Here is a 20,354-nt window from a genome sequence, read left to right on the forward strand (position 1 = left end):
TGTATCTAGTATTTCTCTGTAGTCAGAGTCTCTCTGTGACAGTTGTATTATGCTTGTCCTTTGGCAAAATTCTGTGATCTGTTGCAATGTGGTGTACCTCTTGGCCCATTAAGCTAAGAAGTCACTAAATCTGATCCTATCAGAGTCCTTACCAATGAGTTCAGATGCTGATTTAAAAAAGATTTATAAAGTCAGTGGAAGTCCTATCATTCACTTTGGTTGAGATGGAACTCAAAAGTATAACAGTAGTCAAGATATCTTCTAAAATTGTTGCTTTTAATGATTTGAGTTTTAGAAATGACACAAATTTATTAGTTTTATAAATGACATGAATTATAACAGTATAATAGTGGTTTTTTGTTTGGTTTTTTTTTTTCCTTTCTTATTTTGATTAAGGGACAGAAATTAAACAGTCCACCAGTCCACTTTCTCAGAAGTCTTGTATGGAAAGTCTTCTCTAAATTTTCTAAATAAATGAGTCTAGCCAAAGCAGAGTAATTCCACCAAAATGATACAATTTATTGCCAAATTTTTCATTATGATATGTTACTAAAACATTTCTATAAAGATGCATTAGCAGAACAACTTGACTTAAAAATATCTGCAGTAAATTGACACCTCTCAGAAAGTACACAAAAAATCTTCAAATAGCAGCACTCCACAGAGTGACAATTTAAGGCACATGATCAGTTTACAAACTTTTTTACATAAATCTCTCACAAGATAACGTATTTGTAGAACATAATTTCATACAATTACCTTCAGAGCTTAGAGAGAATTAATCAGAAGTCACATACACATTTATTTTTTTTAAACACTGCTAGGACATAGTGCAGCATAATGAGTATTGTTAAAAAGAATCCTGTACATGGAGGAAAAAATATACAGAAAAGACATCAAATATTCTTCAATTTATCATTTACAATGAAATGGGCCATAGTTACATGTTTAAAAACTAGTAATTATGGAATTCCCAACTTGACTTTGCTTAACAGAGCATACCATACACACAAAACAATTTAAAGACATTTTTCAGCCAGGAAAGCTCAGCAGGAACTAAACTGGCCTCACCAGAGATGAACTGATTTACTGACTGATCACACCAAACTAATTAGCTGCTCTCATTTTTTACCATATGGTAATAAAAATAAACTGATACACGCAGCCAGATCCTCACCAGTTCTAAATCTATGTTACTCTGATGGAAATTAATGGTCCCTGACTAATTAAAGTACACTGAAGAAGCAAGAAAATACTTGTACCATAGGGACTTGTACTGAAATCTGGGAGTATATAAAAAGAGTAAAGAAAAAATGGTAGACGGATGATGAAATCTTATAAACTGCTTTTCTTATATACCCTCATAAATACTGAGAGCAATTGCCATGGGGAAAAGAAAAAAAAAGAAAAAAAAAAAAAAAAAAAAAGAATTATAATCTACTGTATTCTAGCTGGGAATATTTTTCCAGTGTTCAAATTGAAGACACGAAACTTTTTTTGAGGACATGAAACATTTCCAACTGAGAAACTTCACCAATTAGAGCTCTGATTTAGAGGCAACTCTATGAGAAAACATCTCCCAGCGTCCTAAAATCTTCATAAATTATGAAAACTATTCCAAGGATACGTCTTCACTGCTGGACTGTCCATTTTATCCTCTGTCTGTTCAACTGTGGCTACACTGCCCTTCATAATACAGAAAGGCTTAAGGTATTTGGAAGCCAGTGGAGAGATAAGCAGTTTGTACATAATGCCTTTCCATTTCTTCTGTTGTTGAAAAATGGGCTATTGTTTGTTTTGCAAAAACTCCTATTACCCACAGCCTTTTCAAAAACAAACAGAATCTTGCTGGCTTCTTACAGAAAATCCTGTATTTATAGTGACTGTAGTGTTACTGATCCTTTATCATAAGAGCATACAAGAGCATGAAAATCTTGTAACTTTGGATTTTAAAAATTGTATACAATAGTATGTGCAACACTTAACTGGTGAAAACTTGCATCTGCTGGTTATGATTTACAAACGCTTTATTGAGGTAGCCTAGGATTATTCTAACAAGCATACATAAAACGTAAGTCATAATATGACTCTTCTGACTGCAAGACAGCAATGGCCTCTGTACCATAGCAATAAGAAATGAAAGACTTGTTCAAAGCCAACATCTTACTATGAACTTTGTTGTTGGTACTTCAGCATTATGATATGAGACTGGAAGTTAGATTTTGGCACGTTGCACTTTCTAAGTGAAAATGTCAGTAATGACCCTGTTATGTGTCTATGCTAATCACTAGAATTATAATAATTTTTCCAATTGGAACAGAATTGAAATACTTTACCAAATAGTATGTGCATATATATTCAGTTCAGAAAACGTGGTATTTACATCACGGAATTATAAAATTAACTGAAGCTTTCCAATTTTCAATTGAATCTGTGCCCAAGATGGTCACATACAGCTGTTTGTGGACTGATATCCAAGGACCAGCAGTCCAAGTCTCTAAAAGCATAGGTTATGTAACTAGGTGTATGGGAAACGGGTAATCACAGCCTGAACCTCTGATTAATCAGCTGAGGTGAGTGTCTGGTCAGCTGTGGGAGCACAGGTGAGAGTAATTTATCTATGCTCCCAGAAGGGGTGGAGCTTGACTCCACCTTCTCTAGACCTCATTTAAGAGCTGACCACCACTAAGGCAGCATCTCTTGGTTATTGCTCCTTGGTGGAGAATGTCTCAGTGTTTTCCAGCAGACTGAAGGCTTTCATATGGGTGAGTTTTTTCTGTAAGTAATGTTTTGGATTTTTACTACCATCTTTACATTATTGACACCATACACTGGGTTTGTATGCAGTAACTGTCATTGTACTTCTGCAATTTCAACTAGCCTAGCAGTAAATATTTGCAAAGAGTACAAAGATAGGTAAAAGCTATGGGGCTGAATTTTCACATATTGCTTCACTCTTATAGGATGCATTGGTAAATCTATAATTAGATATCTAATACAGAATTGCCAGAGCCCCTTTCAAAATCTCAGTAGGAATAGTGAAACAACCACAAATTTCTACAGATAAAATAAAATTTACCAAAGAAAGCTGCTGTTGAATCCAGTATTTGGTAATTCAGAAACCCCTCTGAAGCTGACATAGCTCACTTACATTCATATGAAGTAGAAATAAGGTACACATTAGGATCAAGGAAATGGTTAAATACTCATCTCCTACTAATGTCAAAGAACCTTTACAACTTATAAGCACTGAAGATTTTGAGACCAGGTTTCAGGACTGGAGTCAATTAGGGCAAAGCAGGCTGGCATGCAGTATTATACATGAATGACAAGTCTCAGAATTTTCGTTTTTGTTTAGTCTTCATATAAGCTATCTTTCATTGATACCTCCAGTAATCTTCAAAATAATTTAATGTCAGATTCATACATAACAGGAGTCTAATGCAATCTTATTTGCTGTCATTTAACAGAGAAGTGGGAAGGGGTTGGGGGTAGAAAGTTCACAACACAAGCATTTGTACATTTGTACAGTACTTAGATACATGGACATCCTGAGTTATTGTGGCACTAACTCTTGTGTCAAAAATGGCATCTGAGAGGCCATTATCCCAATCAGTTACAGAAAGTGCATTATACATAAATTAACAAGATAATCCAACAGAGTATTTGGAAGATGCCTTCCAAAGCAGCAGGACAAATGTCAAATATTTACACTTTTTTGAGGCTATCTAAAATAGAGCAGCTTAATTAAGAATACAAAATTGCTTGTAGTTAAATAAGATAAAATTATGAGCTAATTCTGGATATTCTTTCATTCTAATACCACTGAGTAGTAGAAATGATGATGAAGGAAACTACCATCCAGGAGACTTGGACAAAATTTCAAAATGCAGGACGTATCCCTCCCTGCAAAGGTTTCTGTCAGAATCAGTACCTCATGATTACTCAATATCACAAATATTCAGAGCAGTAAAACATTTTTTTTTTTCTTTAGTTTGTACTTACGAAAGGCACTGATCCATTTCAGCTGGAGTAGAATTAGAAGGCATGAGGCTAACCATTGACTTCTCCTACATTAATTTCACACAACATAAATACTGAATCCCATTAATGAGGCAAAAAAATGCAGCCCGTTTTGTTAAAAGTATTTACTGGGAACATATGGCGTAATAAATCATTTTTACATTAAAAAAAACAAACAAACTTCTTGCTTTAGCCTTTCAATTATTTTTTTTTTTTTTGTAACAGTCTACATGAAAAAATAACAAGGAGGCATATTTTCCCTTCATTATGCGCCCTTTTAATATGAATGAGAACTTAAAACTGTTAAGTGCAGCAGAAAGCTTTAGAATTTCTGACACCGTGGGATGCTGCTTCCTTTGCATCCAAAATCATTCAGCAGTAGGCCCTGTGAACCAAGTGGCTTCTCTCTAGTTTTACAGAAGACCATTGTTCAAAGTATTCTCTCTCAGTTCCTCTTTTCAGGTAAAGTCCTGGCTCACAACTGTGTTTCCTCTTGCTCCAAAGAATGTGGAGGGATGTGGCAAGATGCTGGAAGAGATGCTAGCTTCTGAAGCTTAGGGTGTTGAAGAGGTTTTGGCTTGTGAAATGAACGTCGGCTCTGTACACGCCTTGCTGCAATGGATCTGTAATTTCCTTGTACATCAAGCAACATCTTCTTCTCTCTGGGCTCCTTCAGGTAAGGGTCTTCCAGCTCTTCAGGTATGAGAAGAGAATTCTCTTCTTGTGAATTCTCCGACTTGTAGCTAACTTCAGAACAGTAACCTGAGTTTATCGTCTCTTTGTTATCAGTATCTGCATCTGTTTCCCAGAAGAGATCAGGTACGCTTGGGTCACAAGAAGCTATATACTCAGAGACAGTAGAAAGAGATATATTGCCTCTGTTTTCCAAGGAAGAATAGTTTTGTGCCCAAGGCATTTGAAGACAAGATGGAAAGAAGTGAAGGGGATTCTCTGAAACACATTCATTTTGGTTTAGTTGGTCAGATGTGTAAGGAGAAAACTTGTCATCTGAAGAGGAGTATTCTGTCATTTCAACATCTTGGTCCACATCACCTAGAGAGTACAATTAAATAGAAACATTTGTAGATACATACTTTGTATATTACTCTTCTGACTAATGGTCTTTTCTTTTGGCTTTTTTTTTTTTTTGTCTATCTTATTAAAATGAGTAGTTTAAGACCATTTTTGAGATGTACCCTGTCTGTGTTTCTATCTTGAACAACCTTAAGTTTGTTAAACCATTCTTCCTTGTTGAGAATCAGGCAAAACTGAGTTCAGTATTTGCAATCAATGTGGCCTTCTTTAAATCCTTAGGAGATGGAGCTATCACCAGGTTATTATAGTGCATCTTTATCTTGAGATATTTGTTCCTCATGCTTACCAAGGAAATTTTTTGAAAGAAATTGCACTCTTTAAATCAAGAAACAGAATGTTTCACACAGAAAATCAACTTATTCTTAACTGTCATCTGTATTCGGTTTTCTTTAGACTATGTAGAGAATCTTCACGTTTCCACACTTGGTTTACAATTTCAATTGGATTTTAAAAGCCATTAATTGAAATTTCAATATTTTCTTATTAGAAGAATTAGTATGTAATTAAGGGGACTGTTTCTGGGAATAATCAAGTCACAAATGATTTTCTCAGGAAACCTAACTTCCCAAAGTACTTCTAAAGAAACACAGCACTCAAAGCCCACCAGTTCTGATAGCTGAAAGATACCTACACAAAAACTCATACTTAGCAGTTTCTAATAATATAGTCACAATTAAGGCAATAGAAGTGAGGAAAAGAATAAAGGTTAGAAGTTAAATTTCAGGAAGTATTATAGTGAATAATTTATGACAAACTAAGTGGGGGGAAAAATGAGAGGAAGACTTCAGTGTGGATAAGAGGAAGTTCTCCTTTTAGAATGCTGCTTCTTATTCAAGTTTTTAGTAAGGATATCAGAATTTAACTCACAGCTCTTTAATCCAGTATTTGTTTTAAAACATTGTTTTAATGTAACAATCCAAGATATGTGAAACTGAATATTCAAACAAACTCATTTCTATAGGTTTCTCCATTAAAGTGATGTACTTTCTGTAATTATGCTTGCACACCTTCTGCAAGACAGAAGCCAAAACAGAATAAAAAAAGGACTTCCATTCCTCTTTGATTTCCAAAGATTATTAAATTCTTCTCCACTCTTATACTGAGATCTTTGTCTGAGAAAAGTTTCCTCAATTAAGTACTTTCAACTTGTCACATTCCTTTATTTGTTGATGAACAGAGGGCACTAGGTCATACATTTCTGATCATGGATGCCATGAAAGCTAATTCACGATGAAACACTGTCACGTTTCATCGCTTAATCAGTGCCCTATGTTCTATTCAATTATGATGGTTGAACTGTGACCTGACCCACCTCATTTACTGCACTGACTCTGTAGATTATAGAAATGAAGACTGATTTTATGGTGTGGAAAATTTTTACAGAGCAAGAATTAAAGGGCAACTGGGATATTACCTCCTCTATGAGGACAGGCTGAGGGAGTTGGGCTTGTTCAGCTTGGAGAAGAGATGGTTATGGGGTGACCTCATTGCAGCCTTTCAATACCTGAAGGGAACCTACACCCAGGAGGGGAGTAAACTCTTCGAAAGGGCTGACAATAGCAGGACTAGGGGAAATGGTTTTAAGTTGAAGGAGGGAAGATTTAGGTTGGATGTTAGGGGGAAGTTCTTCACTAGGAGAGTGGGTAGGCCCTGGAACAGGCTGCCCAGGGAGGTTGTGGATGCCCCGTCCTTGGAGGTGTTCAAGACNTTCACTAGGAGAGTGGGTAGGCCCTGGAACAGGCTGCCCAGGGAGGTTGTGGATGCCCCGTCCTTGGAGGTGTTCAAGACCAGGTTGGATGGGGCCCTGGGCAACCTGATCTAGTAAATGTGTATGCTTGGTGGCCCTGCTAGGCAGGGGGGTTGGAACTACATGATCCTTGAGGTCCCTTCCAACTCGAGTCATTCTGTGATTCTGTGATGCTAATATAAACCCAGAGTTAATTTATTTTTAAACCTCTAAGACATTAGAGGCAACATGTTATTTACTGTGTCAAATTTAATTATTTACTGCATCAAAATTTCTTTTACTTTTAAAATAAGACATATGTTAAGAGAAATTCAGACCCATAAGATCATCCAGTCCAACCATCCACCTATCACCAATATTTCTCACTAAACCACGTGTTCCTTGAACACCTCTAGCATCAAAGACTCTACTGCCTCCCTGGACAGCCCATTACAGTGCCTGACCACTCTCTCAGAGAAGTGGTGTTTGCTAATGTTCAACTTGAATCTCCCCTGGCACAGCTTGAGGCCATTCTTAGATTAGTGACATGAGTGAAGAGACCAACACCCACCTCACCACAAACTCCCTTCAGGTAGTTACAGAGTGCAATAAGGTCTCCCATGAGCCTGCTCTACCCCAGACTGAACAATCCCAGCTGCTTCAGCTGCTCGTCATAAGGCCTGTGCTCCAGAGCCCTCACCAGCTTTGTTGCCCTTCTCTAAACATGCTCCGGAGCCTCAAAGTCTTTGTGGTGAGGCTTCCAAAACTGAACACAGTATCTGAGGTGCAACCCCACCAGAAAGAAGTTCAGAGGGATGATCAATTCCCCTCTCCTGCTGGCAATACTATTTCTGATACAAGTTATTATGCCATTGGCCTTCTTGGCCACCTGGGCACACTGCTTATTTCTTCAGCCAAGCATTGGCCAATACCCTCAGTTCCATTTCCTCTATGCAGTATTCAAGCCACTCTGCCCCAAGCCTGTAGTGTTTCCTGAGGTTGTTGTGGTCAAAGAGCAGGCCCTGGCACTTGGTCTTGTTGAACTTCATCTCACGGGCCTTATTCCAGCTATCCAGTCTGTTCCAATCACTTTGCTGTTTCTGTTGTACGCCAAAATACAATATAGTCCAGTGAGTTAAATGACTCATATGACTTCCTACAGGCAAAATATATTTTTTGACATCAGCACATGGATTGTTTTTATAGTACTTCATCCTATCTTTGCTTACAGATTAAGACAGTGTCAACAATATGACTTAAATAACAACTGTTTTTAAAGAGATTTGAATCAGAACTACGTAATTTCAGGGAATTCAAATATGAGTTTAATCTTCTAGAAATGACTAACCAAGAAAAATGAAGTCTTTTGAAACTGGATACGAAAAACATTCTGATATTAAGAAAACCTTTTGCTTGGCATTTTAGAATTTTCAAGACAAAACAAAGAATAAAAAAATTTCTGTTCTAAAAATGGCAAGGCTTTTGATCTCAAATAGCTGGGCGGGTTCCCTGTAGGAGGAAAATAGAAAGATGTTGTATTATTCAAATAGAAGGAAAATAAAAGATGTTTACTTGTAGGAAAAAGTCAAGAAGTAAAGAGACACTGGGAGAAGAAAAATCAGAAAAATAATCTTGTCAGTACTCAGGCTTGATACTGAATGAGACTGATTAAAAAGAAAGGTGATAATTGCTTTTAAGATATTACATATGTGTTGATTCTGGGAGAATAGGTCTGGGTTGTTCCTCTGGGCCATCTGCTAGCAGGAAGGAATCTATTGATTTATTGCTGAGCCGGAACGGAGTGAGACGTCTGAAGTTGTTTGGAGAATATGGGATCTGCACTCGGGCCCTTTGTGATGGTACCACAGTATCTTCACTAGACAACCATGGTGAGAACTTCATGTAGATGCTTTGATCATCATCAGCTGAAAATACTGGGTTATCAATTCCTAAAAAAATTCACGAGTGACAAATAAAGTTAATCAAAATGATTTCTTGGTAACACAGAAAGGTGCTTTTTAAAAGAGGAATAAAAAAAAATAGGCAAAAAGACTATTGCTTTTTCTGTTTTGGGTATAGCTGGTTAATTTGGATATTTTTTATAGTGAACAACTGAATATAATATGAAGTTATGATTGAGATATCTAGAGAAAATAAACTAAATCCCTAAAAGAATAGACCAGCTCATCCCCTAAGCAAAACAAATAAAAACATGAAATAGTTGCAGAAAAAATCAGATCAAATCCATAAAAAAAAGAAGGAAAAGATGAGCAAAAAATGCAAAAGCATGAACTGCACAGCTCCATGTGGGAAGAAGATGTTTGTGAGGGCACTGAAGCAAGACATGGAAGTAAAAAGGAGCCTTTTAATATAAGTACCAAATTCAGTGTTTTAACAGATATAGAAATAGTAAAATCAGTCTTGACCTGCATCTTGCTAGTCACATACTTCTGGATTCATCTCTTTATGTCTTTATAAATATTCAAACATAGAATTTGTCACTGGGCAATTAAAATACTATATCACCCTAACTGTCAAAAGAGTACAGACACAAGGATTTTTCTTCGCTGTATGAATGATGTTACATATGGTGATAATTCAGACACAAAAGTGCTGAAGAGATACTAAACCTTATCATCTTACAAATCACATCATACACTGTCTCTTATATGTAGTGGTTTACTTTCAGTATGGTATTTTGGAGCCTTTCAGGTCAGGAATTAAGATCCAATGAATACTCCTAAAAATCTGGAAATCTGTACTTTTCAATGACTTCCGTAAGTATGCAGGGAACTGGGGGACTTGTGAATTTAGGAAATACTGCATGAAAGAAGAAATATGAAACATATCACAGCAAAGTACTTCTAAGCAAGTAGAAATCAATTGGCCTGGTGAGATAGGACAACATTAACATTTTCTGTTGCTGAAGATAATTTAGATCTGGGTTATGCAGTCATTTTCACAACTTCCATCTATATCAATAGCAAATTTGATGCAAATATCAACCCTAAGAGAACAGATCCAATCAAAACAAACAAGCAAAAATAAAGCATATGCTGCAGCATATTTAGTAATTATTTTTTATATTTGAGAAAAAAAATTCTGCATGCAATTAATATTTTTACCTGCAGGGTTATCTGTAAAATTTTGCTTGGTTACATTGGCCAGAAAATCAACTCCTTTGCCTAAATGCAATGTTTCATAATCATTATTTTCTTCTGCTTCAGAAAATTCAGAATCTGGAACAACAGTAATAAAAAAAACACAATAAAAAACATGAGTCCAGTTTGATCAGAGATTTCTTTCAGTTCTAATGAAAAAGTGAAAGAGTATTATTATACTAGTACAGTTACCAAAGATAAAGTCAAACTTTAATTAACAGTTGTAGCACTGGCATGACAGTGTGAATGCATTTGTGGACTGCAGTTTGGGTACCAATTATTTTGACAAACTCAACAAAGCTTTCAGCCTTTCGTTGTTACCTGGTGTTTTGACAGAGATTTCAATTCTGAATAAACTGCTGACTAATAGAACTGTATATTTTTCTGAGACTGCAGGAAACAATCTTTCAGTGTGCGACCACTGCTGTTATATTTTTTTCTTCCTTGCTCACATGTTGAGAAATGCAGTCCCTTAAAACAACTTGTTACTACATTTTCATTGTTAGAATCATAGAATCATAGAGTGGCCTGGGTTTTAAAGGACCACAATGATCACCTAGTTTCAACCTCCTTGCTACGTGCAGGGTCACCAACCACCAGACCAGGCTGCCCAGAGCCAGTTAGACTGAGGTTGACATTGGAACTCTGCTTAATTTCAAAGCTGGTGAGGTAATTGCTGTTTCTACCATCATCAAATCAGCTTTCTATCAGCTTCTAAACCACTTGTCTTCCAAAGTAGTCTTTTTCTTTTTCTTTTTTTTTTTTTTTCCCCAGTAGACGATGACTTTTATGCAGAGCTCTTCAACAAGACAGCATTGAATGAACTAATCAGAAGTCTTTGGAAAGCACTTTCTATGCAAGGGTGTTCTAGAATATTATGTCTGTTTCAGCCAATGTGTATTGCTCCTGTCAGTCAAACAAAGTAATGTTCAGAAGATGTCTTAGGTAGCATGCATAAAGAAAAAACCTTGCTTGGATCTAAAGAGAAAAAAATTACTCTCTCCACTTTACTACAACTTTCTTTGAGATTAAGAGTCTGAGTAAACACAAGAAAGACTACAAATAAGGGTTAGTTCAGTGGGCTTTAGGTCACATTTCAGTTTTTAGGTGACACATAGCTATGAAGGATTAACTCAAACTGACCTCTGACAGTTTTTCTTTCAAATCTGCCTTCTCTCCTCAAGTTCTAACTTCAACTCAGCTTCAACTTTGATTCAGACTCTTCTAAATAAATAGGCATTAATTCAATTGACATTTCCATTCTGACTGAACTTTGTATGGTATGGTGTCATGGAAGGCAAATCTTGCTGTCATGAAAAACAAAATCTTTAGCAAAACTTGCTCTATGCAGATAACAGAAAAGTAAGCTGAAAATGCAACTATGTTGCAGTGAGCATATTGTTTTGCTTTCACGATTTGAACAAGAGATTTTACAGCTATGAGTAAAAACACTGATTCAAGTTTGATTTGTCATCCATCAGCCTAGAAAAAAAATAAACACAACTTCTATATGTTCCAGATACTGCTTTTAAGTATGGACTAGATCCCTAGTCTGTGTTATGACTAGAAGTTCCTCTCTAATAGCTTCACCACTGCATATCATTAAATTTTTAAAGGGGTATTTTACAGACAAGTTAGCTGATGAAATGTTACTGGTCTAAAGGTCTTTTTACCTTTTTCCTTCAAAGTATAATCTTGTACTGGATTTTCTGAAGGAATTTTTCCATTTGGTATGACATTACTGTTTCGCTGAAAGAAAAGAAACAAATTATGTTAACAAAAATGCTACCAACATTATAGAGCTAAGACAATAACATTCTTCGAAATCACTTTTGAGCAGCATTACCCTGGTATCTGTTGCAGTCTTTTTTTGAGGCTCAATATTATTGTCATTAATTTGCTTCTCTATACTTGTAAAGGAAAAAAAAAAAAAAAAACAAAACCAAAAACAAAAACTTTGTCTTTTCATATGATGTAAGTTCCTAGATTTGTGCAATTTTTGTGAAATGGTAAATGCTACAGCTGTCCTGGAAAAGCTCCCCACAGTGTTCCAGCATGGCTCCAAATCTGCTGTTTCTCAAGCGATCAAAAAACCTCACCCAAAAAGTCTCACTCAAAAGTGTCTGAAAGCATAGGGAAAAGCAACAACATATGTAAAGATGCCCCTTGATTCATCACACAGTTATATCTCTCCTTGCTTAGACCATTTAAGTCACTGAAGTTCTGTAGGACAGAGATAGATGCAGGATATGGGAACCTTGAGAATCCTCCCTGCTCTCCCTTTGTTTTGTATAGTATGTGGTTACATCTGGGTTCTTGTACAGATATTTTACCCTTTTTTGGCCTCGTTCTCGTTTGTGGATTTTATTGAGCTTCTTGGGATGATTTATTCCTAGTTTAGTACTCTTGAAAGATTCTAAGCGCTTCCTCATTGTCCTGTGGAAAATCTCCTTGTCTTGTTTCTCATCTTCATTTTGCATGATCTCGTGTCGGCTGTACAAATGTTTGTGCTGTTATGAGGACGGGAAGACAATATTAATTTATTTAGAAATAGAGGTGAATGCCATATCGATGCATTCAGCTTGTGTCATGAAAATAAAAACAACTCTTTTTAAGAATGAACCAAAGCATAGTCTAAAGGCATTCTACTTTTTTTTTCTTTCTTCCCCTCTTTCCTTGCATAAGAAGGAATGACACTCATTCCAAGTAAACCTCTCTATAGAAGTGTCTGAACCACTTTGAACTACACGATATATTTATTCTCAATTTATATTGGACCTAGTTCTGTACTGTGTTAGCCCCAGACTCACGCTAGACCCTCTCTATTAAAAAGGCCTTTTGATAAGTGTGTGAGTACATACAAAAAGAGCCTACCTCCCTCAAGGGTAGAATTTAGAGTTAAGATCTTTCCTTCTGAGTTTTGCTTCCATATTTTTGGTTTCTAATATCCTAATTTTTTCATTTTAAAACAGACTAATGCAAGCCTTCTGCTCTCACCTCCTGCCTGGGCTTATATAGATACTGTTGTAGGGTGTGATGTGCAACTGTGTCTTCTGTGTCCCGAATACTTTTCCTCCTCTGCTCTAAAGCTTGCATGTCAAGGCAAACTGGTCCAGCCTTTTCTCTCCTGAAGAAGAATATGAAACAGAAACAATATGTTCTACAGATGAAGTTCATATAAGTAATAACTAAATAAATAAAATGTCAAAACTGGCTGAATAAAAATATCTAATGCAAAAAAAAAAAAAAAAGAAAAGAAAAAAAAAGAAAAAGGTATTGATTTTGTCTTTCAGGTGGCTGTCAACATTTATTCCCCTATTTACATGACATATGGGCTGTTGTGTGAACAAGACAGGAAGAAATTAAGGAAGCAGCAATTTTTATTTTCCTTGACTCTCCCCTAATCTTTTCTGGAACAGACACAGAAATGCTGTCTGGTTCTGTCTACAGCAACTGGTGAACGAAAGGTACAAGAAACGATTCTAATGTGGCACTGCTTCATCTTACCAACCTTTACTACAAAACTTGTTTTCAAAATGCAACAGAATAACAGCATTCTATCACCTTCTTTGTGTGGGAGGAAAAGATTAATTGTAGTTCATAAAAATTGTGAATGAAGCACCTGTAACTGACATTTTTCAGACATTTTAACTACTTTTTTTTTGCACTGCATCACACACAACAAAACAACAAGCAGAAGATGCAATCAATCAGTACAAGTTACTTACAGTAAATAAGATACAGAACTTTCTACAGTACTTGGACGTGGGGTACTGAAATCCACATTCACCATGTTGTCTGTACTTGGAGAACGTATAAATGCTAAGGAACCTCTACGCTCTCCCTGGCCACAGAAAGAAACAAGACACATTAGAGCTGTAAACACCTGCAATAAAATGGGGATCAAAAAATGCAGATCACATGAGGCTGTTTTTTGCAAATGGCACAAGAAATAAGAGAGAAGTTGCATTTAGTTAATGGTAACAAACGGTGAGGTGAGTGATTTTTTAGGTCCAACCTGTTTGAAAATTATGCCTTTGTGCTTTTGCAGGTTAACTCCGCCCTTCAGGGATGGACCCTTTACTTTGTACTAACTTTCATGCCAAGCACATAGGAATATATGTGTATAATTTTAGGACTCCAAACATCAATGCAATAACAGCAATGTTTTCAAAGACATTACACTACATTTTCTATTCTCTACCAGACTGGAAACAGCAGATGTTACATCTTGTATAAGTCTACAAGACTACTTGGAGATTATCTTGTGAAGAGAAATTAGTAGAATCATAAAACCATGAAATGCCATGAGCAGGGCTGCCAACAACTAAATCAGTCACTAGACCAGGTTGTCCTAGGGCCCCATCAAGACTGGCCTTAAACAGATAGGAATAGAGTATCCACTACTTCTATGGAGAACTCATTCCAGTGCCTTTCAACTCTGACTGAAAAAATTCTCCCCATTATTTAATATAATTTTTTTCCACACAGTTAAAAACTCTTCCCCCTCACTGTATTATTATCAGTCAGCTTGAAATTTCTGTCTTCCCCCTGATTATAAGCTCCTTTTAAGTACCAGAAGGATGCAAAGAGGTCTCCCTAGAGCCTTCTCTTCCTCAGGCTGGAAAAGCCCAGCTCTCTCAGCCTTTTCTCATTGGAGAGATGCTCCAGTCCTCTGATCCTCTTCATGGCTCTTCTCTGAATCCACTCCCACAGCTCTGTCTATATTGCAAAGGTAAGCTTTGCTTACTTTTTTAAGTAATGTGATCTTTCATAATAAGATAACACTAAAGTCAAATGTTCATACCATGTGGAAATGAGATTCATCAAATCAGATTTGTTATCACAGATAGCTAGTATTCTATAGGGAAAAGTCATTATTTTAATTCATCCATTTCCAAGTGTAGTGGTTTTTGATGCAATGAATATAGATAAAAAATTCTTCAGGGAAATCCAACAGAAAGATACATCAGCATACGTATAACATACTCATATTGGGGTTCAGGCAGAATACTGAGAACTATGGTCACCCAAGCAGGTGATAACAAGACTCATAACTCTTAAATTCTACTTAGACAAAACAAATGAAAAGTTTTTCATTATTTTTTTTAGACATCTCCTGCAAAATGTCATCTTTAGATTATGCTGTAGATGGAAAAAAAAAAAAAAAAAAAAAAACCTAGAAAGGAAAAAAAGTAAAAAGTATTCATAAGTACCTCAGCCACATAGCTAATTGCATCCTTCAGGTTGAGTTCATGGAAAACATTAAGGATTTGGTCTCTTGATTTTTGAGCAGATCTTCTCATCAGGATTTTACTGAGGAATTTCCTATCAAAATTGGACCACCTGATAATTTAAACAAAACACGTTAAGGGCAGCAAGCAATTTTAGCATCCAAGCATTCATAATTTCTCAGAAAAGATTATTCTGTGAGCTAACTATGTTTACAAAATGTCAAGTATAAAAATGTGAGGATTTGTATTTTGAAACTTTTCAAATAATAGCTAAAGAAAGTTAAAGGAAAACCTGGTACAGCTAGTTTTGCAGCTGTCACTAAGCATTAAATAGATTCACTTAACAAACACTACTGCAGCAGCACAATTGCTATGATTATAATATCCCATTTCATAGCCACTAGAACATTTTATACTCTGGTAAATCATGCTACTTGCTTTTCCACTTATGATTATTTACTATTATACTTAAAATCTTCATTGTAGAAGTTCAAGTTTCTTCCCTTTATTGGAAGAAAAAGTACTTTTCCACAGTGGTATTGTGGTAACTCAGGCTAGAAAGCCAGTTTCCAACTGTTCTATTCCAAAAGCACTGAGAGGGCCTCATTTCATGCTATTTGGGTACTCCAGGAGATAGAAGTGGTTCATGTTTTCTGGGATTTCCACTTCCAAGGTCATCTGATAGTAAGATATCTGTCATTTCATGCTTGTGCTCAAATATTTCCATGTATATATAATGTAGAAGAAGCAGACTTAGTGTGGTCTCATTCAAAACAAATTTATACACACACTCAACTGAGGATCTATGTTAAGCTACTAAGGAAAAGGCTCTTGTTACTCAAGCCTATTACCTTCTGCCATATGAGAAGACAAACTCTAACCTGTCACTTTAAAAATATTTACTTCCACTCTTAAGTGAATCTTTCAGACCTGATGATGTGTTCCATTGCAATGCAATCTACTGAAATTAAAATTACCAAAAGAAAAAAAGATGTCCTATTTGGTGTGCCTATTGAGAATTCTTCACTGTATAAATGAACACCAAACAAAAGAAATATGTATGATTTCAATGGGTAAATGCAGATATTATAAAGGAATAAGTTATAAGTTTCACAGCTTGCCTCAAACTATTGATCTGCCCAAGCTTTCTTACTTTGTATGAGCTTAAATGCATACACACACACACACACTGCATACTTCTGAATTAAACTGGGAGAAAAAAAATGAAACAAAGACAACCGTCTCTGTGATTGGGTACAGTAAGGTGAACAGTTTTGCTTGTGCCAGATACAATCTAGCTCCAGCCTAGAAGTTGATCACCTGCATGAGTATAATACTAAAACTATGCTACTTTCAATTTCTCAGTAAGACTTAGAGAAAAGTTCTGCAGATGACTAATGCAACTGAACGACTTTTGGACTTGAACAGTCAGAAGATCAACAAGTCACAACTGTGAGTGTCTGTACCTGTGTTATGACTTAAATCCAGACAGACAGCAATAGTCCAAACCTAAATAACACTTGCAGAACTCCAGATTTAACATCCTTTTTTGACATTTGTTCATCTAGCTTATGGAAGCCTGCCCCTCATGATGGTATTCTTCAAATGTGCTTTTATGAAAATGGTGTCTGTATCATTTGGATGAATAATTTTTCTTCTCTCAAGATAAATAAACAGAGGGGGTTGTAAGTGAACCACAATTTTCAGTAGTGATTTCAAACTAACAGACTTAAACCATATGACTCATTTAAAAGGGTTCTTCGCAATCACCTTCAGATTCAAAACTCAAACTCATCCTTTGTAAAAGTAGCTAGCACAACAGTATTTGAGTTCATTAGTGTCTCCCCACACAGATAATATTCACAAAATAAGGTATCATAGTGAAAAATCAATATTAAAGTTTTTGGTTAAATTCTGTACAAATAGATATTTCTCTAGTCTTGAGAGAGAGCCCTGGCTGTGAACTGACATGTCTGAAAAGGTCTAGTCTGAACTTGAGGCAGAGAAAGAAAGTGTTCCAGTTGTAAGGGGTGAAAATTAACTGCTTTCATATTTGCTCTATTTCCAGAGTTTTCAGTGTAGTGTATAATAACATTTTCAATTACAGCTGACATACTCGCTGTCCCTAAATTCACAGGCTTACAGGCTTAAAAAGTCATAATTTACATATCAGATTTCCTAGCAGTATTTGAAACATTACAAGTTAGTTACTGCTTACTTGTCTCTCAGATAGTTATGTCCTATTTGTCCAGAGATGTCTTCTATAGCAGAAAGAATGTGATCAAAAGCCTAGGGAAGTAGAAGTGGAATTAGTATCACACATAAATTAAAGGCATAATTAGAACATACCTCAATTTATGTCAGGATAGACCAAGTAACTCTGCAGAAAATTTTTTTTGCTGCTAGGCAGATTTTTTTTTTCTTTCTTTACAGAAACACTACCTTATGTCTTTCTTCAAAGGTCTGAGCCTTCTAACCACTCCTTTACAAATTCACTGACTATTCATAATTTATGAGGTCTCACAAGAAGGTACTTAAGCCTTCACTTTATCAACATTGAGTTTTAAGACTCATTGTTGACTCATTTTACATCTCCATTTTGGCCCAATATTAATGAGTCATTATTAGCATTGATGATTCAAGTTAGTTGATATTATTACCTCATATTTATTTTCTTAATTTTTCATTATCTTCCCTCAGAGCAGAAGTAGACACCATTCCTTTACTATCCAGAGCAAAATGCCATAGTTGATTTATTATCACATGGTTGATAACAGTCCTGAGGATTGCAACTTTTGAGTAAAGACAAGGCAGTTGTAGCAGAATTTGATCTTTTTCTTTATACACTTGTTAACATTTTAATTTCTACTGAAATGATTACTACAGAATCTAGAGCATGCTGCATCAATAACCATGATATGAATTATTTCTGCATTTATTACTAGTTACTGTTTCAGGACACATCTGTCATAGAAATGGAGAAAACTACACTGTAAATAAGGTGCCTCTCTCCCATTCTCTGGGAATGGATACCGCTCTGTTTAAAGGCAGCAGTTTATATTCCTCTTAGAACCACATCTCCTAGATGCTATGTGCTCAAATATAGTGGTGAATCAATTAACATAATGAAGTGTGATAGTTAATATTACTGTTTGGAGAGCGACACACAAAGGTATATCCCATGTCAGACAGAATAAATTTCTGGGAAGAGACTACTGACTTTCAAATAGTAAAATATCAGAATCTTATTTCTGCGTAAATACTTTATCTGTAAATGAAGCAACTTATCTGCTGGATACTAAAAACATAACATATTTGTTCAGTAGTCTTAAAAAGGATTCCTCAGAAATACACCCTGTTACTAAGTTGTTGCTCGTGTTGCTCCACTTCAGGTAACTTCCAGCTTGAAAGCAGACATATAATAATTAAGAAGGAAAAATAAACTTTCTTCCACATACTTTTCCCTGTCTACCTTCAATCAAACATCTTCCTCTTTTAGATGAAGAGAAAGAATATTATTCCAGCTGTTTCCCCAGTTCCGCTTGCGCCGGTGAATTTTCAAGCAAATGAACAGAAAAAACTAATGTTGCGTATGTTTTCATTGGACACAGTCCTGTAACTAATTACAGCTAATGTGGTAATTCTTGATAAACTTGAAGTCTTTTGCTCTGTAAATTTGAATTTGATTGCCTTCTCTCTTCCAGAAATAATTTTTCTTTTACAGTTTTTTCTCTCCAGGCATTCTGCAAAAATTCAAACGATGCCACAATATTGTTTAAAAGTGTCTTACTCTTCCATGAAGTTTCTCATTGAGTTTTGGTTCTCTGTGTTCACTTTTCTTCACTTTCAGCCACTGTACCAAAGGCTTGATTGTCAGTCCCTAGGCAATTAAACATGATAATAAATACTTCAGGTATTAGATGCTCCTCCAGCTGAACAGTCTTAGAGTGGTTTTATACATGAATATGTTGTTTATCATACTTTTCTACTTGATCCCTCTCCCCATTAGAAGTAAAATAATGCAGAACCCTCAGATACTGTTACAAAGGCTTGAAAAGGCTTCAAAGAGCAGAAAAAACATACCTTCTATATAGCACCACGAGGCTGAGAGTATTTCCTATACTAGTGCATGTTTGTTTTCCACACATATATGTGATTTGTAATGAAAATTAAATTTTTGATACATTTTTGAAGTCTTTCAAGTTGGAGTGTACTGACACATCACCATTTATGTTCATACTTTTTTTCATCCACAAATTACTGCTTTGTTTGGATTCTAATGCTTTCTTGTTCTACTGCTTATTGCCGTCTTATAAAAGAATAGCCTAGGCTCGCTCAGGTGGATCAGCTTAATGATCGTATTTGCCAGTAAGAAGAACTGTTCCCTATAGTTATTCCTATGAGATTAAGGATGTTTAGCCAGATATTAACTTCAGTACTATTAATACCACGCAGCTATGACTGAACATTTTTTAGCACAGAGGAAATGGTGTTTTGTCCCATGTGGTACTGTATGAAAACATAAAATAGGATCTTTGTTACTAAAATTACAAAGTCAATTATGCTTTCAGCTCAGTGAAACAATACGCAACCTTCAGCTGAGAAGGCCTAATACTTTAAAGAGACTCCTTTTCCTTTCAAGAAACATGTTTAGGAAGAAAAATTACCTGGAAAATAACAGTAAAAAATACAACAATGATAGTTGTGCTGACAAACAGGTTTTTCTCTTTCACTTTTTCTCTATCCAGAAGTGCAACCAGAGCAAAAGCGACTGCTCCACGTAATCCACCATATGACATCACTACCTGGTCTATTATCTCCAATTGGACCATTCTGTAGTGGTTAAGAATCCAGGTCTGTAAAACTACACCTATAAAAAACAAATATCGGCATGACTAGAAATGCTCTTATTAAATGTCAGTATCTCAACAGTGTGTAACAGAAACAGTACAAACTTCATAACAAATTCTTTACATCTTCTGCTTCACCCACTTTACTTCTACACTGCCAGGGAGGCTGGGGCCACTTCGTATCTTCCCCTTCACATTTAGCCAGAGGAGTTAAGAGAAGCTTATTCTATGATCTGGGAATGCTGTCCTTACATATGAGACAAGA

General features: G+C 35.9%; 1 protein-coding gene across 2 annotated transcripts in view; it reads right to left on the reverse strand.

Moving 5' to 3' along the window:
• Window positions 1-4,472: 4,472 nt before the first annotated feature.
• The window catches only part of SLC9A3 (solute carrier family 9 member A3), a 50,612-nt gene continuing 34,730 nt past the window's right edge, over window positions 4,473-20,354 (reverse strand). Inside the window, exons 7-17 of one of the 2 annotated variants that reach the window (XM_015854848.2) lie at window positions 19,907-20,109; window positions 19,030-19,119; window positions 17,458-17,528; window positions 15,222-15,351; window positions 13,734-13,849; window positions 13,003-13,132; window positions 12,339-12,515; window positions 11,679-11,754; window positions 9,970-10,083; window positions 8,550-8,793; window positions 4,473-5,076 (exon numbers count right to left, since the gene is read on the reverse strand). In XM_015854848.2, the coding sequence (XP_015710334.1) occupies window positions 5,073-5,076; window positions 8,550-8,793; window positions 9,970-10,083; window positions 11,679-11,754; window positions 12,339-12,515; window positions 13,003-13,132; window positions 13,734-13,849; window positions 15,222-15,351; window positions 17,458-17,528; window positions 19,030-19,119; window positions 19,907-20,109 (1,355 nt within the window). In that variant the 3' untranslated portion in view covers window positions 4,473-5,072. Of the gene's footprint in view, window positions 5,077-8,545; window positions 8,794-9,969; window positions 10,084-11,678; window positions 11,755-12,338; window positions 12,516-13,002; window positions 13,133-13,733; window positions 13,850-15,221; window positions 15,352-17,457; window positions 17,529-19,029; window positions 19,120-19,906; window positions 20,110-20,354 lie in introns of those variants that run through there. The other variant, XM_015854849.2, reaches the window with a different exon arrangement.

The sequence above is a fragment of the Coturnix japonica genome, chromosome 2, assembly GCF_001577835.2.
Source record: "Coturnix japonica isolate 7356 chromosome 2, Coturnix japonica 2.1, whole genome shotgun sequence".
Lineage (NCBI taxonomy): Eukaryota > Metazoa > Chordata > Aves > Galliformes > Phasianidae > Coturnix > Coturnix japonica.